At 45.1% G+C, this 26,882-nt stretch overlaps 1 protein-coding gene across 13 annotated transcripts in view; it reads left to right on the forward strand.

The window, feature by feature from the left end:
- The first annotated feature begins 2,347 nt into the window (after positions 1–2,347).
- LOC133117972 (ankyrin-3-like) overlaps positions 2,348–26,882 on the forward strand; it is a 135,484-nt gene continuing 110,949 nt past the window's right edge. For 10 of the 13 annotated variants that reach the window (XM_061227538.1, XM_061227543.1, XM_061227540.1 and 7 more), the window contains exon 1: positions 2,348–2,973. In XM_061227538.1, the coding sequence (XP_061083522.1) occupies positions 2,908–2,973 (66 nt within the window). In that variant the 5' untranslated portion in view covers positions 2,348–2,907. The remainder of the gene's footprint in view (positions 2,974–26,882) is intronic. The other 3 variants (XM_061227548.1, XM_061227549.1, XM_061227550.1) reach the window with 1 other exon arrangement.

Consider the following 26,882-nt stretch of genomic DNA (forward strand, 5'->3'; position numbering starts at 1 on the left):
TGTTAGGAGACTGAAATACTGTTAAACATTCCTGTGATATGTTGTTAACCTCCACCCTGTTTCCTCTCACTGCTCTTCCATCTAAGGCAGTGTAAGAAAGATGTCTCTTTTGTGTACCTGTTTTGTTTATGCAATGTCCCATCTTGGCCAGCAGAGGGCAGGCCAGGGAGTCAGCATGCTTGCCCTGGTATTGATCTGAGAGAAGGCACTCCCTCGAGCTCCGAGCTTCTCCATGTTTAATTCTGGAAGCTCACAGTGATGGTTGCAGAATGTATGCATTGTTATCGTCAGTATGTTTTCAGAGGAAGCACAGTCACCCAAATGAAATGTAGAGATGTACATGTATACAGTGCATGCAGTATAATTACTGTGTGTGATTATGCAGTGCAGTCAAACATGGCATGGCTTCACTGAGTAATCCTTATGCTCCCTGACTGTCTGCTCTCCTGCCAGTGCCACATTACCTGCCAGGATTTTGGTAAATTTATGTACATTTCCTCAGTACACAATTCTGAAAATTAATATTTCATATGCTGCTACTGAGAGGACGAATCTATTATGGGAAACGTCTAATGCAAATATATTGCGGCTAAACTGTAGCACTTGAAGTACGGCGATGTTAGCTAATGGTTTCGGTTTTAATTCCATTATTTGTTCGAAATGATGATCTCAGGCTTGAATCCCAGAGGTGAGTCTCCTTGAGCCTGTGATTTATCAATCAGTGGATGGGTAACGAGGGCAGAAGCACAGCAGTGGTGATTCCTTTATCGCACACCATAATCCTTCCAGCTGAAAAGAGCCATGCTCAGAAGACGGGTGGGTGGGGATTTGTGGAATATGAATCCTGGAGAGAGGGTGTTAAAATGAGGCCGGCTCGTCTGGTTGTGTGAGACCTGTCGGTGACAGACTCCTGTGATTCTGGCGCTGGCCACAGCTTGTTTGAGTGTGGTGGGTGTGATGCTGGGTCTGTCTCCACACTGCCGGCGGGTCTGATTGGGGCTTGTGGGGGGGTCGGGTGGTGGAGGGGGTGGGCAGGATGGGGGGGTGGGATGTCTGCGCTTGCGGCAACGAGGAGGGGGGGCTCGCCTCGGCCTCTGCCTGATGAAGACCGCCCCGTTCATCTCAGACGAGGGAAAAGATATCAGAAAAATCTGATTAACAGAGCTGCAGTTATCTGTGGATCTGTCTCCTGTCTCCCCTTATAGAAATGGACTATACTGCAAATATACGCTCAGTGAGCACTTTATTAGGTATTCATTAGACTGATTCTTTAGACTTATTGGTCTTCTGCTGCTGTAGCCTATCGACTTAAGAGGTTTGATGCATTGTGTGTTCAGAGATGCTCTTCTGCATACCACTGTTGTAACGTGTGGTTATTTGCGTTGCATTTCTTCCCCATTCACACTTTTGGTCAGAAAAACAGCTGAAACTCTTGACCATATCTGCATGCCTTTATGCATTTAGTTGCTGCCACATGATTGGCTGATTAAATATTTGCATTAAAAAGTTGGTGTACAGGTCTACCTAATAAAGTGCTCAGTGTATACTGTAAATATGTGGATACATGAACTTCTCAGGATTTATTTGATTGGATTAGATGTCTTTATTGTGTGAATACACAGAAATACAAAAAGTGCAATATTAAAAAATTAAATGTAAGGCGTATTATATACATATACGTAGTATGTGCATACACATACACAGTCACACCATTAATAAAAACACACGAAGCTTTGTACTCTATTACCCTCAGGAAGTGCGACAAGAGTAAATACATATGATGCAAACACCCAGCTCCCCTGAGTCCAGCCTGTGGTCCCCTGTGGCTGTTTAGGAGCCTGATGGAGAGAGACACGAATGAGCGCTTCATCCTGATGGTGGCAACACAAACTCTGAGTGGAGGGGATGAGAAGAATCAGTTTTTTACTGAATATAGATATGATATACATGTTACAATACCTGGAAGTGGCAATACATGTGTACATTTGAGATTGCAGGATCTGGGCAGTATAAGACAGTAAGGATTCTGGCCATCCATGCTGCTGCTAGTGCCCAGACTCTCTCTCTCTCTCTCTCTCTCTCTCTCGATTGAGAAACCTGAGCTTCCTGGCAAAAGACCTGGAGGCCTCCTTTTCTGGAAGGACCTGATGCATCATGCTAATGAGACACCCCCCTAACACACACACTCTCTCACACACGCACACACACACCCCCAGGCCAGCGGTAGCTCCCTGGGATCACTTTTAATATCGCCGTGCGCCTAAGCGGACACAACCCGCTCACCGAGCGATCGCTACGCGGAGCCGACAGCAATCTGCCGTTCATTTCACTACCTCTCTCTCTCTCCCCCTCCCTCCCTCCTTCCCTCCCTCCCTCTCTCATTCCCTTTGTATGTGAGTGCATGTGTCACTCTCTTTCCCTGCCTCTCTCTTTATTGCTCTCTCTCTATCTCTCTTTTTCTTTCTCTCTCTGTCTCTCTCTCCCTCCCTGCCTCTCCCACTCTCTGTAGCTGAAAGAGTCTCCATCAGTGGGCTGAGGAAGAGAACCTGAGGGGTTTGAAACAGAAGCCTGTTGGTTTCCAGAGGCTGCCCAACCCGGCAGGATACTTCTCCCCAGGAATATCCAGCGCTTTCCTCCCTCAGCTTCCCTCTTCTCCTCCTGATCCTCTCCCTTTTCCCCCTCTTTCTCCCACACCCTGGCTGGAGCGCGCAGGATAGGGGAGAGGGCAGCATCCAGTCGAAGACGCGCACTGTGAGAAGTGGTGACTGAGCGCACCAGAGCAGACCCCCGCCCCTCCTCCAGCCTGGACCCCGGTTTTATGGACTTTGGGGCTGACTTTCCCAACCCCAACCGGCCTTCCGCAGCTCTTCATGTGGGAATAAAAACTCCCGGGAAAAGCCATCCGGAATGAGCGAGGAAGCCAAGGAGAAGAGCTCGGCAAAGCCAGCTCACCGCAAGAAGAAAGGGAAAAAGGTAAGGGAGGCATCCTGGTTATTTGTCTTGTCTGAGGTGTCTTGGCTCTTCTCAGTAGTGACACTGGGAATGAAGGCTTGTTTGGCTGAATTTTTCAGACTCTGGGCTGAGTTAGACAGCAGAAGGGATGGACTGCTTTTATTTCTCTTTCAAAGTGACAGCATATATCTGCTTTGTTCTCATTTGGAGTCACAGGGTTTGTTGTTCCTGTGAAGCAGGGTTTGGTGATTAACCCTCTAAGGTGTGAGGTCACAAAGATGTGATTGGAATGTTCTTAAGTGAACATTCTAATGCTGGTGGTAACAATCAGAATTTTTAAATTAACATTCTAATACTTATAGTAACAATCAGAATTCTTAACGGAACATTCTAAAGCTGATGGTAACAATCAGAATTATTTTCTTAACATTCTAATACTGATGGTAACAATCAGAATTTTTAACTGATCATTCCAATGCTGTTGTAACTAGCACTACTGGTAACTGAAAGCAATGGGAGTTCTAGTAGAACACTGACTTTTTAAGGCGGGAAAGCTGGAGGTGGTGTGCTTACACCTGTCTCTTTGTTTCCCCCTTCCACCAATATAAAAACAGATTCCTCTCGCGCAATCGGTCCACAACCCTCGGCTCCGAGCCAGCGCATTATTCTCCACATGTGACGGCATCGTGACAGCCCAGCCTTAATCGCGATTCGCGAAGATCAAACGCGCTCGCTGTTGCCAAGGCACCTGTGACGGGTGCAGCCAAGGGACAGAGCAGAGGAAGCGACGGAGTAACCCCTCAGCGCCTGCGACTGTGAAGTCACACAGGAGGGAATTCCTAAAAAAAAAAAGAACAATAAGTAAATAATTAAAAAAATCCGTTCAGCTTATACCGGTACCAGCGTGTTTCCTCCGAGGACGTTCGTTGATTTATTAATGGCGTTCGAGTTTACCGGAGAGCCGGACTTACTTCTCCATTTGCGTGATTTAGCGCGTATGCTTTGTAAGCACTGTTCGGCTTTAGCGCCCCTCTGCTTAGACAGTTTCGGCAGAGTGTCAGGTCTTACTAATGGGGCTACAGAGAGAACTGCGCGGACGCTTCCTTTGTTTAATGCGACTCCGTTATCTTGCGAGTGCCTGTTATTCTCTCGGATGAGGGAGGCTGTCGGCCATTCCCGGCGTCGCGCCGTGGCACACCTACCTGTTGCTAAGCGCACGGAGCTTCGGCGCTGTCGACGACCGGCAGGGAGAATCAGCCCATTCTACACAGCCGGCTGTGTGCTGAACCCAGCTGCAGCCAGTGATGCCATTATAAATTATTAAAGTCATCACAGTGGGAGTGGTCGGATATCATAAAAGACAACGGAGTAGGCTACGGATTGTAACACATGTTATCAAGTATTAATGATTTATTATTATCGGTATTATTATTGTTGTTCTGACAGAGAAAATTCAATTATTGTCATGTTATTAATGGCATTAATCACGCCAGGTTATAGTAATGTAACTAAGAAGCCTTAGACCTTCAGAATGAGCAGATTTGCAGCAGAGAACAAATCAATGACGAATCCATTTGGGTCGAGACCAAAGCCACTCAATGGTTTGTTGTTCTCACGAGCAGCGGGGCTGTGTCGAGTTGGGGTGGGGTGGGGGGGATAATTCTCTACAAGCAAAAGGCAACACAGCACAAAATGTTCAATAAATCACGGCAGAGCCGAACCAGTGCGCTCAGGTCTTCAGTGCCCTACAGTAGCAGTGTGCTACTGGTATCACTCCGACATGGCTTTTCAGAGCCACACACAGATTTCCATAAAAAATAATTTGCATTTATGCATTTAAAGCAGCTCTGTTCAGAATTTAACTTTACGTCTTTCATTTCTTTGTTCATTTGCAAAGGGCTTGCGAATTAGATATGGCCTTGGCATTTTTTACCCGTGTTTTTTCTCATTAGTATCTGTGACCTAGCTCGTCTGTACTGCCCTGCTTGTCGATAAGGACAGCAAACCCTTGAGGGTCATCATTGGACCGTGCTAACACTCCCAGATGCAGAGTGTCAGTGACTACTGCTTATGTACTCTGTGTTTGATGGCATGCTGGTGTGTATTCTTTTATGAAGATGGTCGAGTTTGTTATCGGAGATCATACAGCAATTCTTTTAATGGTGAAACGTAGTTGTGTTGTCAGCTTCTGTCATTTTCATGCCATCGCTACCCTTATGTGCCTTATTATGATCAGTATTACAGAGACTGTGGTGAAGGAAAATGTGCTTTTCCAATAATCAATTTGAAGCATTTCAAGAACCACATTTACAATTGACAAAATAATCACACAATCACACATCATCTTAAGGGGCTTTGCTGTCCTGCTAGAAAACAGTTGATAACCGCATTGATACTGATTATAAATTCATTTAGTGAGCAGGTAGCAATCAGGTCTTAATCTTCAAATATAAAGTTTTTATATTTGAAGATTACTTGCAAAATGTAGACGAATATAATTGAAGTAATACAGGTAGTCATTCTTAATTAATTTGTAATGACATATTTATTACACATTTTTCAATCATACTGTTTCAAATACAATTTCAAATACCATTGAAAAAACTACTAAATGATAGGTAATCAGATAATCAAAAAAAAAGATGTTAATCACATTATCAAATAAAAGCAAGTATGCATTCAGTAATCTTTATTTAATCAGAAATTCCATGCATTATGGCATATTGTAACTGTGTGAGTAAGTGTTTCTGTAGGAGGGAGGCAGGCATGGCACCAGGACCGCGCTGGTCATGAGAGGGTTACCTCTCTGCTCCTCTTCATCACGGGCACAAGCGGAGGGAGAGGGGCACACTGTCTGACTGTCTGATTCTCCTGGGATTTCTTTGTACGTTTCTCCTTTATTCTGTGATAAGGAAATGTCACAATATATCAGCCCGATATGTCAGCCACAGCAGGGTCAGCCATCTTGTGTTGGTGTCGAGAAACGGGTAGAACTGAATGTCAGTTTTTGGAGGAGTGGAGGGGACGGGTAATGAGGATGAGCAGCGTGGCAGGTGTGACAGATTTTGGAGTGGGGGTGTGATAGAGTGATCTAGAGCAGCACTAGGGTGGGTCTTCTGTCGACTCTGAATCGATAACTGGCTTAAAGGATGAGACTGCTCGCCCAGAGCCCGCGGGCTGGGTCTGACGTACGTGCGGTTCTGCACAGGATGCGTGTTCACGGACCGAGCGGTCCCAGAGATCAGAGCAGGTCTATAGGAGGAGACGGCTGGTCAGATCTGAGCTCCTCCGTCAAAAAATACTTATGTAACGCTGTAGGTTCTGTCGTCCCCCTGAAAGGCAATGGAGCTCGAACAGCTGTGAAGACGACGGTATTCACAAGCGTGCAGTCAGCATCTTAAGTGTTTTCATCAAAGCGTTTGAAATGATCAGATTTCTATCCGGGGAGAGATACAGGGGGCGTTTAAACATTCCGGGGATGTTTAGAACTGCTGTCATGGCAACAGAGTCTCTCTGTGTTGAGACTTGAGAGACTCTGTTTTTTTTTCTCTTTTCCACAGTAAGGTGATGTCTTCACATTCATCTTTTTATACAACATCAATGAGGCATTTTTTCAACCGATTTATAATGTTAAACCGAATTATACGCACACAAGCACACACAGACATCTAGCATCTTATCATTATTTAAGAGGTTTCACTTGTCATTGCCTTGTTTTTATACTATTTTGCAACTGGTTTGGTTTCAGCTGATGTTCTGTGGCATTTTCCAACATTATCGTGGAGCGGTGGCATCAGATAGTGATGAGTTTCATAATAGAAGTCAGCTGACTCCCTGCTGCCTAGCAACAGATAGAACACTGGTGGAAGCTTTGGCTTTCGCATGAAATGACCTCTTGATTGTGAATGCCGCCCACTGAATCCAGAATACACAAAAAAGCAGCATTTATTCGCTAAACGAGCGTTCGGATGCTCTCTGGCTAAATGTGCCATGGCTTATGTAAACCTGCAGTTTTGTGGGTTTTAATGTTAAGCGATGATGTGAGGGTGGCTAATGACTGACCTTGCTCCGGAAAGTCCAGTTTATGAGTTTCGCTTGACTGAAATCACAAAATGTTCTTGAACATTCTATTGTTGCCCGACGTAGACTGAGCAAAAAGCATAAACACACATGAACCAGTGACAAACGAGTATAAACCAGCGACATCCATTGCAAGTAATCGGTCTATAAACTGGCCTTAACTGTCACCTCACCTTGGAATTCCGCCTGGCGGTATTGGGCTGGTTGTCCATCACCAGGGGAATGTGTCGAAACTGGTCCGCTCCATGAACCTGGTGTGATCCTGCGCTCCTACCATGGCCAGCCACTTCCCTCAAAACACATTTTGTGCTTCTGGGTTGCTCATTCAGTTTGTGCAGTCATTTAATCAACACTCCGTGCTGCATGTATGAAATCTGCACCGTGCCGGTGCGGACTGTGGCCGGTAGCTCCATAGGGCGATGTGCAATTGACAGAGGGGTTTGTGTATGAATGCAGCTGTGGTGACAGACAGTTGCCTCTCAGGGTGGGAATGAGATCTGCTCTGCCCCGGGTTGGCTGCCAAATTCATGAAAAAAGAAGAAGAAGAAGAAAAGACCAAACACATTTGAGCTGAAAGTGCGAGACAGAGTGAGCCAAAAGAGCACGTTTGCCTTCTTGAGTGCTAGACCTTTTAGACTTTTCACTTTTAAAGCCACACAGGGCAACATATAACCTGCTGACACGCTGGTGTGGTAAAAATAAAACTACCATGGACCAGTTTCCTTATTTTTGGTGGGAGATTAAACACTGCCAATTTTTATCAGAGCAGACATTGGTGAAAAATTTGTTCAATAAACAAATACAGTACTTACTTTTTCATGTGAGTGATGTCATTGTTACATTACCTTTCTATTTTGAGAGCTACATTGGCATTGAACAAGCTTGTCATTAAAGTGAGCTTCTGAGCTCAAAATAGTCTCTCATGCAAAATGTAGGCTGTGATATCAGCTCTGGAGTCTCATTTGCTTCATGCTAAGATGGTGGTGCCCTTTGACCTTCATATGCATACAAGTTATTCAGAGGATGGTTATCTTAAATCCTTTAAAAATCCACTTCAAAGCACTGTTTGGTTTGGTTTGTGCTCTTTTAGTTTTAAAATGCTGAAACCATTAAAAATAATATCCTGTCTTTTAAAAATAGGTGTTTTTCATTTATGTCAGGCAGAAATGTGATGAAAGGCTTCATGTCCTGACTTGATTTTATTGAAAAAGTGAAATCATATTGTAGTGTGTTTTCCCCTCCACTGAAGCGCAGCCATATAAAACAATCATAGCGAATAAAGCACATCAATTGCATTCTGAGCATTAGCTTTTATTTGACTGGAAAAAATAAGACAGGAATGGAAGCCTAGTCAGAGCCTGGACGGGGAATGAAAAATGAAGAGGCTCATTTCTGTGGTGTGATGAGCAGGGTGGAGGGGCTTTGTGGTTGCTGGTGGTGATTGGTAGGGGGGGGGTCTTGCCCTGCCTCCCAGTTTTACTCTGAGCAGGTGGGGCCCATCTCACTGACGGGAGGGGTGGGGCGGGGCGGGGCGGGTGCCAATGAGGACAGGAGCGGATTGGAACCAGTGGCCTCGAAACGCAGGGCCAAGAGCATATTTAAAGTAGGAGAAATAAATCACTGCTATTCTGCTCCTCACTGCACATGAGCGGGACTCTGTTGCCATGGCACCCGAGAGAGAGTGAGGGAGTGTGTGAGTGAGAGGAAGAGGGAGAGGCAGACACACAGAGAGAGAGAGACAGACAGAGAGAGAGAGGGAGTAGGTATCGGCCCCAATCAATCACACATCTGGTGAACTTAATCCTGACCTCCTGCCTTGATGACATTTACAATGGTAATGTCGAGCACGCCCTACAAACACGCCGTATCGGGGGGAGGAGTCCGCGGGGCGGTAACCGTGCACACCAGCCGGTCAGAGAGAAAAGCCATTCGCTGAAATCCACGCCAGAGATATTCTTATCTCTCCACAGCCTCGGGACGGTAGATGTCACCATATTTGTTCTGTTCCCCTTAATGGGGAAATGCAATGGCAGATAAGTCATTTCAAATGTCAGGATTTAAACCTTTCCCACAATCCTCTAGTTTGTTTTTAAACAAGGAGCAGGGGTGGCTTTGATTAAGGATGGGGAGCCTTAGTCCATAAAAAAAAATTGCATTTTTCTATTAATGCAGAATTTGGATCGGCTTATTAAACAAAGTGAGTGATTTACTGGCTGTGAATGCCAGTATAAGTTGGCAGGGGCAAGACACTACTGAAGATACAGTTTTTATGCTCCCTGTGCCAACAGGAATACAACAAGCCTCTCTTCTCTTACTAATTGAGCGTACACGGTACAGGCCCAGTGTATCTGTTTTCAAGTATTGCTCTGTTCGGTCAATGCAAATGATGAAAACGGCAAAACCCAAAAAATAAGTCGCTCTCAACAAGTATATTAGTCTTATATTCAGACTTAAAGTCATATTCGCAAAATTATTTTGTTACATACGACAAAAAACAGCCCACCAAACAGTAGGCCTATCTAAAAACAAGCTTTTAAGTCCAATGCACTTAAGACAGGTGTTACACAGTGCAAGTATTATCAGAGTAATTGATTTTTACGAAGCGGCACTACAAACAGCCAGCCTCCTCCTCATTGCTGTTCAGGCCGAACAGCATTCTTCTCTGAGTCATGCAGTGTGAAGTCTTTTTTTCTCAAGTTCAAAATGAAGTGGTGTAGATGACTGTGAGGTTGCTAGCAAGTGCTTCAAACTGCAGGTGAAGGCTAACTGGTTGCCCCGCGGCCACCCGGCGATATTGTAACCCAGAGATATAAACTGTGAAAAGTTGAAGCATTGCTATCGTGCTATCGTGCTATATATAAACCAGAAAGCTACGCTAAACTGTCAGGCCTCGTCTTTAACGGAGGCTGTGGGTTGACTCAAATTCTCTTCTGCGCCTCTGATTCTTTGACATTTGAATCACAGAAGTTGTTCAGGGTGCAGAGGGTTGTTCCTACGCACCCGTAAGAAAGGGGGAGACTCGCGCTTTTCATTATCCACGGAAACGGGCTCGTTAATGACCTTGTACGTGTTAATGACCTCTCCCCTGGATGGCGGTCGTCTGGAAGGCATACGCGTGCCAGCCTTTCCCGGGATTCCTGGCGTAATCCTAGTCAGCGGGCCCTGAAGACGTTCCCAGAACACGGGCTGGCTCACTCCCGTTCCCAGGCTCTCTGGTGACCGGGGAACCTGATAGGACGCGCCCGACCGGGAGGGAGGGAACGCGATCTGGAGGAGCACTCACATATCTGAGCGGTCCCCAGCGCTCTCCGTGCCCGTGGAGCGGTCTGAGAACCGTGTAACATGAACCCTACTCCTACCCCACTCCTGTGGGAACATCACCTGGGTGCGTGCGTAGGCAAGATGGCGTAAGACCAAGGAAGGCCCGGGACATCTGAGGAAGGGTAGGAGTGGGAGAGGGAGAGACTAGGGAGAGAGGGAGAGATGAAAGAGAACAGGAGAGACCCGGGAGACAAAGGCTGTGAGAGGGAAGGAGAGAAAGACAATACTGGAAAAAAACGTCAGCCTTTTCGCTCTCAAGTAGAACACATGAGCTTGTTTTAAGATACTGTTTGCTGTGAAATTGTCTTCCTCCGTTGGCAAATCTTGAAATTAGGAAACCTGTCTCACTTCATTGGCATTTTTTTGTCTTAGAAAGAAAAAAAATAAAGGTTTTATTAGATTTTAAGTTTAATTATAAGATATACTTACATTTTGGTGGCATCATCAGACATACTAATGAGGCAACAATATGTGGCATAGCTTTTTATATTTTTCACACTTACTTGTGTACTTCGAACTTCATCGTCATTTGAATCTGGAGTTGTTTCTACAATCCCTTATGAAGTCAAATCCCTTTTCTTGCTTGTTACTCTTTAAAGTTTCAGCATCGATCCTTCATGTAAGCAAAAAGACTTCATTGGCATTTCTGACAAAATTGCATGCTGGGCAGTATGCAAATTTCAAATTAGCAGATGAGGCCCTGGAATTCATTTTCTGCTGTCATAAATAAATTATTTTTTCCCCGTTTCCCACCAAAACTCCCCGGTGTTAAATTTTTAAACACAAAAAAAGGTTTCCTTTTTTCTTTTTGATACCAGTCCTTGCCACCATTTTCTTTTGAGCCAAAGCATATCAAGGGCAAATGCCATACAGTACGTGCCCCTTTACTGTATTTCTGAGTAACATGTTTCTTTATTTGTTATCTGTTGCTTGCAGCATTTTTGCATAGCAGGGACTTGGATTGGGAGGTTTTCTCTGGTATGTGTCAGTTACAGTAACTCTGAGATAGAGCCGTAGCAGTTTCTGTTTTGATGTGTTTTATTGGTCTGTATAAAGAACGTACCGGTAAAGGAAGCAGCCAACGTTGATTAATGACATCCACCTCGGCCAACCAGAACACTTAGTCCAAAGGATATTGGGTTCTGCTGAGGCAGACACTCCGCCCCAGACTTCGTCTGGGTTCACAGGGACAGACGGAGTTGGCGCGCTTATTTGCTAGTTTTTTGTAATGCACTCAGTCAGAACTTCATGATTCCTCTTCTTCGTATACACATAGCCCCACTTCCCTATCCACAAACAGGGGTTTTGTAGAACTATATGAATTGGTCAGGGTACTGAGATGGTGAAGCAGTTATTTCTGTCTGTCTATCTATCTGTCTGTCTGTCTGCCAGTCAGCCAGTTGGTCAGTCAGTCAGGATTCCACATGGAAACATTGTGTTTTGTGTATCAGCATATGTGAATGTGTCTTTGGCTGAGTGTGTCTGTGCGTGTGTGTGCGTGTGCCAATGTGTGCATACACACGGTTACCTTTCAGTGGAATTGCATCACATACAGGGTGTGGTCCTGTCTTGTGTTTGTAACTGCTGTGTTAAGCTCATCATTACACTCTACAAGGTGCTGCAGATACACAGAATGTATGCCCACTGTAGATTATTGGATTTTTCAACTCTTATAGGATTAAACAAACTGACCCTTTTGTGGGGTTGTGTGTGTGAGAGAGAGGGGGGTGGGGGTGTTGAAGACTCAGTATTTAGAACTGAATTATTGTATTCAGTATGGACTCCATCAAAGTTTTCCAGAATTAAACAGAAGCCACTCAACCAGATCTAACTCTTGCCCCGCCAATGGCTCAATATTGATGTTTGAGCCAGTGGAACGCGCACAGTGTTTTTCTTTTTGACATTTATATTTGTAGAATTGGCTGGCTTCACTGGTCTTTGATGTGAGGCTGTTAATGATCCCCATATTGATGTGACTGGAGCTCCAACTGAAAACTACCCTGGAAAAGAATCTGTCCTGAAAACACTTAAAAGGTCTAAAAAGTGTGGATACTCTGTGCAGTGTGGAAGTTTGAGCCAGTGCATTGCTGGTGGCACTATTGTGTTCAGACAGTGTGGGGGAATAGCAGTCCTGTTTGACAAACACTGTCTGTGTCACCCAGACACGACTGTCCTGTTAACACTCGAGGCCTTCGAAGGAAGAGGCTTATGTGAGGTTTGTCAGGATGAAAACTAGTTCTGTTCTGTTCTGTTTTGTTCTGACGTTTGCAGGGGAGGATGAAAGTCTAAAAGGGAGGCCCAGATCTCTGTGGACTGTTTCACTGCACACCAGACCTGGGTCACATACTTCACTACAAACCAGCCCTGCATCAAATATATTATTAGAATTACTTTACTTATATAAGCAACTATAATTCCTCACATAACTGACAACATTGAAAGAAAAAAGATCTATTATGTTCAACAATATTCCGATTGAAACGCTTATTTCACATGAATTCAAGTTTTAAAAATTTTGAAAATGCTCCTGGCAATGAATACCTTAAGTGACATCCCCGTGTTTAAAATACGAGTGCAGCCTGCATAAACTGCAGACGTGAGGGCCAGAGTGTTCCCTCAGCACTTCTTGAAACTGAAATGTGCGGCCGTGACAGATACCTGTGCCATATTTCCTGCAGCTGTCCCGCGACGGCCCTTTAATAAGAGCGACACAGCCCTCGCCCCAGCCGCTGACATCATCAGAGACTACCGCCGCTTTACCGCCAGGGAGGACGGGTCGTCCACCCCTTTAATCTCTCCACCTCTCCTCCCCGAGCACCTCATCCTGTCTTCATCAGACGAGGGAGGACAGCGCAATATCTCCCCGGACTCCATCATTTTAAAATCCCTGTCAGTCTCAGCCCCCCCCCACTCCCACTCCCACTGCTGTCTTCTCCTCCTACCGGGAGTGTAGCTCTGCCTCTCTCAGCTGCATGCGCGCTAAAATTTATTACGGAGCTCCATTTTTTTAGTGGATTAATTTATATAATTTCCGTGCAGTCTATTTCACAGAGGTCCCACGAAGGTTGTTTAATCGACCGCAACGTTGATTTCATGAAGGCAATTTAGCAAGACTCACCTCTAGATTCAGTTGCAAGAACATAACAAAAAAATGTATATACTGTTTTACAGAGGAGTAACCCCAGTGTGTTTTACAATATATCCCGGCATTAAAGGCCCACATAGGCATCCCCTGGGCAACAGTGGCAGGGAGAAACTCTTAGCTGGCATTTAGGAAAAACAAATCTTGTGAGGTAGCAGACTCAATCAGGGAGCCCAGCCAATAAAACGTGGCATTTATTGTCCATTCCCTTGATTCATTTCACAACAGTAGGTCAACACAAAGAGGCACCATCACAAATACACTGTCAACAGTCATTAACAGGACACTGGGAGATATACGCAGCATATTTATTAAAAGTGGACGTTGCATTGAAATGTTCTTCTGTCAGAAAAGGACAAGCAGGCCCCGCTGTGGTTTTCCCCATAAAGACACAGACCCATAAGCTAATGCCCAGCCCTACAGTCTAATGGCAGGGTTAAGTAAAGCTAATAAGTGCTCAAACCCTCCAGGGTCATTCAGTATCATTGGTTAAAGCCCAAAATGTTCTCTAATTCATCTCTGAGGTTTTTGTGTTTATTCCTTAATGGCACTCCCCTGTGAGATGACTCTGCAGTTCACACTGAATCCTGATTTTTTTCTTCCCTCTGTTATTTATCACTGCACACCACCGTTCCCCAGGGGATGCACACAGGTTCTCAGTTTAATAGACCATTTTAGAGCAGGGCTGTTTTTGGAATACTTCTACAGGTACATTTTCATGGATATTTTTAATGATTTGTTTTTTCATTGATTATGAATTTTCCCATGAAGAGCAGTTGCAATCACTGCTCGTTAAACAACTACAAGAAACTTCATTACATCACAAATATTACATCATAAATATTTACAGCACTTGTTTGTAGTGCAATACCAGTAAGTTTTTTTTTTGGTATACATTCCCTATTTTTGGGATCATAATATGATTTTTGCACACTTTGTCAGTTCGAAAGATAGCACAATAGTGTTTTTTGTTCAGAATACATTTACAGAAATGCAGATTGTATTATGGTGTGCATTTGAGGCGTAGCAGATGAAAGAATAGCACGCTTTAAATGGAATCGATTTGCAGCGTAAGAGATTATATTACAGTAGGCTAGTGTGTGGTGTGTAGAGCATGCAGAATCCCTGAGGGGTGTTTGGTGTGGAAACGGTCCAGAAGGCAGTTGTGTGTGACACATTCAGCAGTCCCTGACTGACAGTCTCTCTACGCGCCTGTAGATGTGGTGTGAACCTGCTAATGAAACACCCCATAAGAGAGACACCATCTCACCATGCAGTGCAACATCGCCTCAGCAAACAGATCACTCCGTCCAGTACGGAACCCACAGCTGACCCAGCCGTCCAATCCAGAGCCACCAGCTGACCTTGCTGTCCAATCCAGAACCACCAGCTGACCATATAACTGTTCAACTCAAATTATTATTATTTCTTTTTTTTCTTTTTTTTGCTGGGAGATGTTTGGGGATTGAGCCAATTTTGTTTCAATTCAGGGATTTCAGGAAGTGAATTTAAATTCAAGCCATGAGTTCAGAAATGCCATTGTCTTCAAAATCCATTTGTAATTATCATTTCAAGTAATTTCCTGAATTGAAATGGAAGTTTTCCTCTGAAGCCACTGTGATGAGGGTGGGGAAATGAGTGTCTTTGATTTAAGGGTATCAGAGGGTTTTATGCATTCACACAAGTGTCCAAAAAGCATAAAATCTTAACTAAATGGGCAAGTGAAGTGCTTTAATTTACTAACAAGGAGGATAGATTGCATTTGCCATGTAATGATGTGGTGTGAATTGTGCAGTTGCACAGTTCTCTGAGGATCTGACATACAGGTTTTGAGAGCCTCACCTTGTTTCCATGGCACCCTGTATAATGAGTTCCTGTCTGCCCAGAGCTAGATCCTGCATAAGTAATTTCTAGCTGTTTGGAGATTCAAGCGAAGCAGTATCATGCTTTATTTTTGTGTATTGTTGATGATGGCTGGCTTGAGTGTATATAAACTGCATATACTGTACCTTATTGACACCACAAGGGAAGTGCTTATGTTGCTAGAGTTCATATTTTAACCTTTAGTTCTGTCCTCCAACACCTAGGGGGCGATAAAGGACTTTGAGGCTACTAGTTAAGTGATCAACACAGTTACTATGATAATATACACATCATATATCATGTATGGTCTTATTCAAGAAAGGGTGGTGTGGGTGCAGGCTTTTTTAAATATAATAATGTCTGATTCAACTAATGAGACCTGTATTAGTTGAATCAGGTGTTTTACTGCTGACCTTAAAGAAAAACCAGTTCCCACACTGGCCCTTTGGGGTCTAAGATTGAACACCCCTTGACTTGCACCCTTGCGCCAGCATGCTCTTTAATTTGATTTGCCCTTAATTGTACAATTGGCACCATTCCTTTGACTGCTCACCACTCATTATGGTAATTGGAGTGCCTAGAGTGTCATCTTGAGGATGTGGACTGAACTACAACTCCCAGGTCACCTGTTTAGAAAGAACCTATGGTTGTGTTAGAAGTGCTTAGAGACACAGTTTTTGGAGAAAACAACGGAGCGTAAGTGGAGCATTTGGTAGCAGATACCGTGGTCTGCACTGGTTGTAAAAAGGTTACATCAGTCATGATGCTCTTTGGCTGTCAGCAGGCTGGGAGAGGCTGGTTATTAGAGTGTCACATATCTGGGCATCCATTAGTTCTCCCTCAGCCCTGACTACAATGAGATTTGCAGACCAGGGGGGGAGGGGTTAATTTGCAATCATGTACCCATCCCTTAATGTTCACTTATGGGCATATAGGGTAGGATTGATGTCAACAGAGTAGATGATCTGTACGGTTGTTTAGTTACACGTACCTGATTTTATTAATTTGCTGTAAATGGTAGCCAATGGATTTGATTGGGGTTTGATGGGTGTCAGGCAGGGTACAGGCCAATCACAGGCTGAATGCAGAGTTGGACCGTGTTGGGGAGGGTTTGGATACAGCTGCTGGGGGCATGGGGGGCAGTGCCAAGAGCTCTCCTAAACCCTGTGACTGACTGCTCCACGGCCAACTGGCCCAAAGCCTGGCTGACACATGGGTCTCGGGCCGAGGGTGGGGGGGTTTCGCCAAGGCTGTGTGGGCCTACAGTGTGCAGATGCAGCCTACAGCATGAATCACTTTTCATTAAAAACAGTATTTTAGCATTTGAGATTGTTGTTAACAATGGTTACAATGTACATTAGTGTCTAAGGTTGTGTTATTTTAAAACTGAAAATAACGCATAAATTGCTCTTACATAAAAGAAGCGAGGGTTGATTAATTTTAATGGCATACAGTAATTAGGTTAAAAGCACAGCTCCTTGGTTTTGTATAGACTCACTGCACTGAAGGGGGAGAGAGAAAACTCTGCATTATACTGTGTTTCTAAAGTGTCTGCCTAGCTCCGTTAGGCAAAATGTACCCCTTTCCACACACCGAGCCCTGTGTGTGTTGGACAGTCATTTAGAAGTGTACAGTATGTCTCTTTTTGGCCTGACATTGAAGCACATTTTTTGTTAAGATAGTGTGTGTATCTGCATATATGTTTGTGTGAGTGTGTATGTATGTGGCTGCATATGTGTGCGTGTCCAGTATCCAATATTCTGTTTCATTTCTGTTTCAACTCTGTAGAAAATCATTGTAGCACAGCATAGTACAAGCATACCAATGATTAAATGAAAACGATTTAACCAAGGGTACAGCATGTACCGACAGTGTTTCCCGGTAACAGAAACCATGGCAACCCCTGTCCTGAGAAAAGTGGCAGTGATCGTCATCCGTCCCGTAGCTGGCCTTCAGATGACTGGTCTAGAACTGTGAGTTGGGCAGGGATAGTCAAGTCTGACTCAGGTTTGATTTCCTACTAACTAACTTTGTTAATGCTACTGATTGGCCAGACTGGCTTCACACCTTATTCAGCCCTCGAGGACCGTGATTTGAGGAACAGGGTCGTAAGGTGTCCAAGACTCATCTCTCAGTAGGAACATCAGATACGTGTTTGATGCTCTTTGGAAGTGTGGCATTCTGCGCATGCCTCTCGCTGTTCAACCACTTCCCTGCATTTCTTTTTCAATCACAGCCTTCACCTTTGACCCCAACCCTCACTGGAGTGAAGAGATTGGGGGGTTGATTAGGCCAACGCCCCAGAAGTGGCCAGGTTTATCACTTTGAACTTCAGGTCTTTCACCTCACTTATGGCGGAGAGGTCCAAACAGAAATCCTAACTCCTAACTCTTCACCTGATAAAAAATCTACTTTGTGTGGGTAACTCAATTCATTGTGTTGGTTTGTTTGTAATATGCACAGTAATATAGCATCTGGACTCGGTTTATATCCTGAGGGGTGTGGGTGTTTAGATTGGTGTCAGCTCCTGAAAGCAACACTTCCCAGTGCAGATCCACTGCATCGATTGCAAGTGAGTTGGGATTCGGAATGCTTTCATCCAGTGCATGGAAAGTAATATCACAAAGTCAAAGAGTTTAATACAAGCTCTTTAAAAGCAGGGCAAGGCCTAATCGATCCCTGATATTTTGTTATTAATTCCCCCTGTGGATTGTGTATTGACTTGCCTATTAAAGATGTAAATGTCACTGGATGTTCCACTCTAAGTGGTGGTTAGGTAATCCACACTGTGACTATGTTGCGTTCATAAATATATTTTTATTGACAGGGGTGGACTCCTAAAGTGATAATGAAACGGGCAGGGACCCTGAACATGGATCTAAATGTGCAGAGGATGTTTTACTTTTCTCTAAAGCTGGCATGGAGAGGCAAAACTCAATTTGAGCATTATCTTGTTTGCACATTAATTTCTGAGTTTGGGCTAATGGATGTTTTTTTGTTGACATTTTGGATGTAGTTCTCCAGCAGCACTTTATTAGTCTGGGATTTCGTCATGTCTCTTAATCCCCTATTCACTTATGGGATTTGTTTGCGGTCCCTCGAAAAGGAGAAAGTAATTAACAAAATGGTGTCCTTCAAAAGACTGCCCTAATATTGAGAACATAACAACTGCTAATTGGAACTGCAAAAACATACGATTCATTTCAATTGTGTTTTGCAATTATCAGAATGTTGGGAACTGAGCCAACCAGTGCTTTTCAAAATAGTTAGATGTAGATGTGCAAGGGTCCCAAAAGCTTGGGTAAATACATGTTGACGCTCTAAAATTAGCCTGTCGCAACACTGAAATGCGCTAGGTTTTCAAGGACTGATGTTGGGTGCTACAAATTGGTGGTGGTTGAGTTTCTCCCTCATCCCTGTAAGAGCTTTGAGTGCCTAGAAAAGCGCTATATAAATGCAGTGATCTATCTATGTTAGTTGCTTTGGGTACATATCAACTGGACGCTCCCACGTTCTCGAGAGCTAACACCCCGAGTGGAAGAATGTTGGTGTTTCCATCCCAGCATGTGTGGGAGACGCCTCACATCTGCCTGAATGACTGATTGCCCATGACGGATGTGTGTGGGAGACGTGCGGTGATGGGGGTTCTCTGCCGATATCGCTTCCACGGAGGGACCGGAGCATTATCTGTCCAGAGATCGGCGTGACTCATATTTAAACGAACAGTTGGTTCATACCGGTTTCATGCAGTTCTCTTGACTTCCCCTTGCCGTTTTTCAAAACGAGAAATGGTGACAATTGAGTATGTGTGATGTAAATGTGGTTTTAAAGAAGAATTTGAAAACAAAACCATAGCAATTAAGGGAGAAATGGGGAAACTAGAAACAAAATGGAGGACATTGATGATTCATGTGAGTATATCAGAAAGAGCAGCGGACAGAGAGGAGTGGATTGACCATAATTGATTAAAAGCTTGGATAAAAAACAACAGGGGAAAAGAAAAAAGATAATGAATGTAAGGATTGTGAGTGTAAGATTAGTGACACCAGATTAATTAGGTGAATTAAAAATATAAGGTTCTCCAGAATTCTTAAACCTTATCTATTGGATATTGGGCAGATTCTACTGTTTTGAAAATGAGTGAAATAAGTAACATGTTTCCCAGTTCATATTTCATGAGAATAGTTTCACTGTTCACCCAGAGGAACTATCACTTATATAATGAATGTCGACATACCTGTAAAGAACCTGCCACTCTTTTTTTTACAGTAGGTGAACCTGTCAAGATGAATCACAATAGCACAGAAACCTGAGTGGACGCCATTCGGGCTCTGAATGGGCAGAGAGTGACAGCTCGACTGTGGGGATTTTCTTTGATTGTAATGCACAGGGTTCGTCAGCAGGCTTGTCTGCCTGGCACAGATGGGCAAAGAGAAGCCATCCAGACGATTTGATCTGCTGCGCCTCTTTCATCACAGAGCATTCAAAGAAAGCTCCGGCAACAGCTCAGCTGAAGGTGTGCGTGTGTGAGAGTGAGCATTTTGAAGTACGTTTTTTTTCTCTGGGGAGCACAAGGCAAGCAGATTTCACTGTTCATCGGTGCTGAGTGCTAACTGAAGTGGTTTCATACAAACACCTCTCTCCTTAAATGCTGCTTCTTGGGGAGGTGGGAGCTGCTTATTTTTTGGTGACGATAAAAAGTGGGGCACGGGAAGGGGGGGCGGGGGAGTGAGGATGCAGGCAGATCTTCAGAGACAGCTGTGGCTCTGTCTCTCCAAACACGCTGCATGGCACCGCCCTTTACATTTACATCGTATTACAGAAAAATGACTGAATGCTGGGTTTAACAGCAGCATCCCACCAAGGATTGTTTTATCCTTCCCTGTCTCCTCAGTCCACGACTGACCTGGAAATCGATCGAGGTCCAACCCATGAAATATTCCTCGGAACCTCTGTTATAAGCCCATTTCTGCAACCGTTATGCTGAACCACCATCCCTGCAGGATAGGGGCACGGAACTCCTGTTGCCATGGCTTCCTAGATACCTGCCCCCCCAATCACCTGCACTGACATCTGGAACATGTCCTGGGAGGCTACGGGCACCCCCCCTCCCCCCCCGTCAAAGTTAAAGGGGCAAAGGGAAGGGCTGAGTGGCCCTGAGGGGAGTGCTTCTTACCCAGGCTCTCTATTCGCCGAGAGCATCTCTGTGTGAGGTCGTCCAGGCAGCAGTGTCCTACTCCTGTCGGCCGTGTACCAGGTCAAACGAGCAATTAAGAGAATAAACTAGTCTGCGGAACGAAGAGCAATGATTCCCCCACTTCACTGTCTCTCCCTCCTAACCAGTCCTGTCCAGCATTCCTAGACCACGCTACTGTGCTGCTGGCAGGGTCAGTTAAATAGGCCAGAGGAGATACAATACATTACTTATGACACAAATGTGAAAATAAAATGATATGGGCTGCGTTTTTATTTATTATGAATATGATGATGATAATGATGATGATTATGGCAGTTATTTTCCTCTTGCAGCTGTTTTGATTATTATTTCGACAGTGACTTGCACTACGGTGCTGTAGAGAACAAGGCAGTCCTTTTCAGGACAGGACGTTCCTGACGTACGTTGTACTGCTTCTCCGTGCCGTTTCCTCTGGTGAGTTGCGCTTGCTGGAAAAGTACGCTGTTATCCCTTCCCCTCTGCATATGAGTGGTATTAATCACAGAAATAGTGTACCAACGGCTCGAGATAAGGCCGTAAAAATAGCCGTATGAATTATTAAGAGCATCATAAATCGCCGGTCCAGTATTAACTAAGCCTTATACAGCCATATTTATTTTCTGGCATGCATTTACTGCAACTGTTAGATATAACATACATCGTAAAATTTTCATAACAAAGCACAATATCCGCTGGGAATGTGTGCATCACCGTCTGCCCGATACTCAGATATAATATTATTCATGAAGTATCTACTCTGCCAGAGAACCAAACCGCAAACACCCTTCAACATGATAAGGACACGGATCCACCCAAAATGGCTTCCTTCCTGCGTGTCACATCTCCCGTCGGGTGAGGAGGCGGAGTCTCTCCTATCGCACGTGCACAGACTGGCACAGACAGGCACAGGTTGGTGCTGGCAAAGAACAGCCGAGAAATGGCAGACTGGGATTAGAGAATAAAAAAAGAGGAATCCCTGAAGCCCTAATCACACATACAGGCTTTGGATGAATGAAGAGGTTTGAGTGGAGAAAATGGATTTTTGATGCCATCCTTTGTCTGCTTCCTTATGAAAAGACTAAGACCGTGTGTGTGTGTGTGAAAGAGAGTGAGTGAGTGAGATAGGAGGATAACAGAGGAGAGAGAGATAACAGAGAGAGGGAGAAAGGCACGTGGTGATGGCTGGGATAAGATTGGGGACTGGGGGGGGGCCCTTGTTTCGGTAAAGACATACGGCAGAATGGGGGGGGGGTCGTCTGCGATCCTAATCCTGTAAAGCGGAATGGCGGGAGCGGAGTGGGCGGGGCTTCTCGCTCTATTTGCGGCTCCTGTGCTCTGCTGCCGGTTGCCTAGGAGACCCTGGGCCGAGCCTCAGCTCCTCGCTGGTTTGATGTTTCTGGGGTGCGCGTCTCGCTGGGACCCCCTCTTCACCCCGCACACCCCTATCTCTGAACCCCCTATTCTCACACGTGTGGGGGCGGGATGGGAGGGCTCTGTTTGGGGGTGTTTCTCTATGACACTGAGGCCCCTCACTTTTGTTTGTTCTGGTAATTCTTTCTTAAGTCCATGCTAATTTGTCGATCCCCGCATGATTAGTTGCCGGGGTGATCAGCTGCCTCAAACCCCCCGCCCCACCCCGGTAGGTGGATGGGTGGGTGCCAGGGAGAAGATTAGATGAGAATGAGAATGATGGCGAGTCGTTTCACAATGCAGACTGCAGTAAAATTGATGAATTCTACTTAAATAGCAGCCTTCCTCTTTTCAGTGACGGTGTAGAGCTTCCAGCTGGTGGATATAAACTGTCTAGGGTCGAATACATTCCAGTGGAGTTGATTTCACTCTGACAGAGTACATTCTTAGTGTTAAAATGACTCTGTGCAGTTTTAGATTGCATGTTGGGATGTGACTCGGTGGGTTCAGTCAGTGTAGGGAATTGTGGTGTAGTGCTACAGTATGACATTCAGTGGGAGATGGCCCACTCTTGATGAAACAGTGGATAAAACTGGTTGGGGAGGTGGGGGCATGTATGTGTTCGCCTTTGTGTGTGTGTGTGTGTGTGTGTGCATGCGTGTGCCTGCCTGTGTGTGTATGCATGTGTGTGTTTGCCTGTGTGTGTGTCTCTGTGTATGCGAGTGTGTTTGTGTTTGCCTGTGTGTGTGTGTGTGTGTGTATTTGTATGTGTGTGCATGTGTGTGTTTGCCTGTGTGTGTTTCTCTGTGTGTGAGTGTGTTTGTGTTTGCCTGTGTGTATGTGTATGTGTATGTGTGTGTGTGCCTGCCTGCCTGTGTGTGTTTGCCTGTGTGTGTGCCTCTGTGTGTGTGTGTGTTTGTATTTGCCTGTGTGTGTGTGTCTGCCTGTGTGTGTGTGTGTACCTGTGTGTGTGTGCATGTGTGTGTTTGCCTGTGAGTGTGTGTGTGTGTGAGTGTGTGTATGTGTGTGTGTGTGTGTGAGTGTGTTTGTCTGTGTGTGTGTGTGTGTGTGTGTGTGTGTGTGGTAGTGAGCGAGGTCAGATGGGTTGAGCACAGTGCCACTCACCACTGGCCCAGGGCTCTGTCCAGCCCAGACGGATTGAAGCTGGCAGCCAGAGATAAAGTGACAGATCTCTCAGATATCTCTGCCCTGAGAGAATCTGACTGACAAGGCAAACACACCCAAGAACAGAGACTACACACTGGCATTACTTCTATGAGGTAGTATCATCATGAGGTATTACTGAAACTCCAACCTGAGTGTGTACAGTATGTTTGCAGTTCACAGTTTTCTGCTCTGAAGTAAGGAAATCTGGGCCTTCCCTCTGCTGTTGAACACACTGGTCTTCTGGGTTCCCTGCACGGTGTCTCCTGTATCCTTCCCCTCTGGGATTGTGCCTATTTTGGGGAAGTCACACGCAGTCGGCTATAGTAACCTAGATCTGATAACCTTGGTGAGAGAGTACATCTGCTCCCGCTCGGCCCTGCAGCGAGAGGAGAGAGAGGGATAAATGACCTCAGCTGGGAAACTGGGACAGAAACGTGTGGGCTGGAGTCGACATACAGACGGGCACTCCGCGTTTACACGCACACAGACCCGCCATCTTTATTTAGTGTACAGCGAGAGGAAGCAGTGACGTGTCAGAGGTGGTGTGTGTGTGAACTCTGAAACATGTTACTGTGCCAGTGTTAGCTCGGCGGTGGAAAGGTACAGAAAAACACTTTCTCTGTCTCCTCGTGTTGGAAGTCTCTCTCTTTTGCTCTCTCTCTCTCTCCCTGCTCTCTCTCTGTCTCCCTCTGCTTCTGACATTTGAGGAAATTTCCATTAGAGTGGACTGGAGCTGTGACAGGAGACTGAGGGGTTGTGCGTGTGTATGTGTGTGTGTGTGTGTGTGTGTGTGGGGGGGGGGAGTTGAGTTATCTGTTGACACTCCAATCTCGCGGGTGGGGTGATGTGGGGTGGTGTGTGGGTGGGGGTAGAGATGGCTGCTGGCAAACATCAATAAGCCTTATCTTATCCTCTGTGGGCATCATTTGCATCTTTGCAATGAAAGAGAGCCATGGCTGGCTAGAGCCCTTTGCCTGACTCACAGAGAGAAAGACAGATAGAGGGAGATAGTGACAGAGAGAGAGACAAAGAGAGAGAGAGATGTGGGCCTGTTTTGATGGTTGGCCTGTCGACTGCAGTAATGAAATGTGCTGGTCTGTGTCCCTGCTTGAAAAGGCATGTGAAATGTTGTTTGATAGCTGTGAAAATGATGCACAGTCTGTTAGCACATTACACTGGTCCCCTGTAAGGCCTAAACAGTGCACTGTCTGGTGGGTTGGCTCTGAATCCACACGGATAATTCCGGGCTGTTTCAGACGACCGTTACGATCATTCAACACTGCTGCAGCTCGCAGGAAACAACGGCAAACATTCCCCGTTCAGTTATTTGGCCGAAGCCTCCTTCTTCCTTCTTTAATTTTCACGCGTCTCTCCCGTGCGGATTTACCTGGCTAATTGATTCCCAGAATGCCGACGGTGTTGCGTGTGGCAGGAAACCGACGGGCTTGTTGTCAGAGGCAGCCTGCTGACTGGGGTGTGAGTAATCTGTTGCCTGTTTTAGACGGCCACTTTCCTGGCTTCTGCTCCTTCTTCCCATGATCCTCCAGTACAGACTGAGGATGGCCCGTCGACTGTCACTCACCTCTGTAAATCGATGGAGGTCCACCATCTTTAAGGACGTTCCAACCCGTTAGCTGCTCCTTGAAGGAGCTAGAAACCTCCCCAGTAGTGCTTCAGCATGGAAACACAAGCGCATACTTTGCTGAAGTATATTTTTCAGAACGCGTGACGTATACACTGCGTTTGATTGAATGCGGATTAAGGCATAAGACCACTTTCTTTACTTGTGATTGAGATTATACTTACTTGAGTAATTATACATACAAATATGGGTGTGGTGATTAGTAAGTGATTTTGACATCTGTATCGAGCATGGACTTGATGGATAATTTAAAACCCTGGCTCTTACGGGTATTAGCCAATTTTATATTCCAGTCCGTGAAGCAGCTAATTATTATTAGGCTCTGATGTCATGTAGGGTCATTCATCTATGAAGGGCTGTAATTGCAGGCAGTGCAAACAGCCCACCATGAAATGTGTGAATATAGAGAAATGTCAACATGTCTGTCATGGATATCATACACTTGAAACATCATTCATTACAAAGGAGGACTGTACTTAATTGAGCAGATGCTTGAAATAATGATGGTAATGCTCAAAACTAAATAGAGTATTACTGTATATAGTCAGATGATAGTAATACCCAACAGTAATACCCAAGTCAAGCAAGAATATTGAAAGATTAGGCTGGCTGTTTGTCTCATGCATTACCTAGACCAGCTGTAAAGGTGACTAGTATTTGTCCAGTGTCTTTGGGAGTGGTAGAAGTCACAGCTCTTGTTGGGGGAAATTTTTGTGGTATTTTAGCACTTTTCTGCTTTAATTGCAGCGGGTCTGTGAGTGTGGGAGGAGGGAGGGGGGAGGGGGGGGGGTGACCTTTAGCCAGCGTGTGAGCTCGGGCGGAGCCCGTCTGCACAGCTGTCTACTGAGAGGGAGAGAGAGAGAGAGAGACAGAGAGAGAGATACAGAGAGCGAGACAGAGAGAGAGGGAGGGAGAGAGAGAGAGGGAGAGAGATGGAGGGAGGGAGAGAGAAAGAGATACAGAGAGAGAGACAGAGAGAGAGGGAGGGAGAGAGATGGAGGGAGGGAGAGAGAGACAGATATACAGAGAGAGAGAGAGAGAGAGGAATACAGAAAGCGAGAGAGAGCCCTAGGCCTGGCACCGCACTGCAGACTCCTCACGACACGAAACCAGACACCAGGGACGCGCACACACACGCGTGCCTGCACATACACACACATGTGAATACACACACACACAAACAGTATAGAGTATACACACACACACATAGTATAGAGTATACACACACATACTACAGTATATACAGTACTGTATATGCAAACACACACAAGTTTAAATGTATGTGCATACTTGAAAAAAACATCCAGTGAGCAGCAGTTATGCGGGCAAAAACACCTTGTTAATGAAAGAATGGCCAGACTAGTCAAAGCTGACAGGAAGGTGACTGTAACGCAAATAACCACACATTACAACAGTGGTATGCAGAAGAGCATCTTTGAACAGACACAATGTGTCAAACCTCAAAGTGGATAGGCTACAGCAGCAGAAGACTTAAGTCTAAAAAATGAGTCTAATAAATACCTAATAAAGAGCGTTTATGTTCAGGTGAAACACTCAAATACTAATGCCAACACACACGTGTACTCACACACATACATATATGCACAAATATTTGCAGGCACACAAACACATGCACACACACACACACACACACACGCAGACCTACACCTTTATAGCACTAATGCTTTCATGCGTAACCAGCCTGTGAGAAACGCTCTGCCAGCACAAAAGCAGGTAGGCGGGGAGTCTGATTGAGCTACATAATAGAGATCTACACATACATCACTGCTGTATCATTCCAAGGTTACTGAGAGAGAGAACCAGATTATCGCTGCCGTCTGAACTACTGTAGACCTCAACGCGTCACCTCAAAGATCTGTGATCCGCACAGATCGAAGGCAGTCATGTTTTCTGTTCCACAGTCACTGTTAAAAATGGCATTTTTTCAGTGAGAGTTTGGTTTTAAGAAGGATTACATCCCACTTCTATCTGAAGTTGAAACCGGGGCCAGGGCTGCCTAAACTCTTCTGATTGAGGGAATAAAACATGTGCACACAGGCCTATTGCTGTTAATTAGAAGAGTGCAAGTT

Source organism: Conger conger, chromosome 18, assembly GCF_963514075.1.
Source record: "Conger conger chromosome 18, fConCon1.1, whole genome shotgun sequence".
NCBI classification, from domain to species: Eukaryota; Metazoa; Chordata; class Actinopteri; order Anguilliformes; family Congridae; genus Conger; species Conger conger.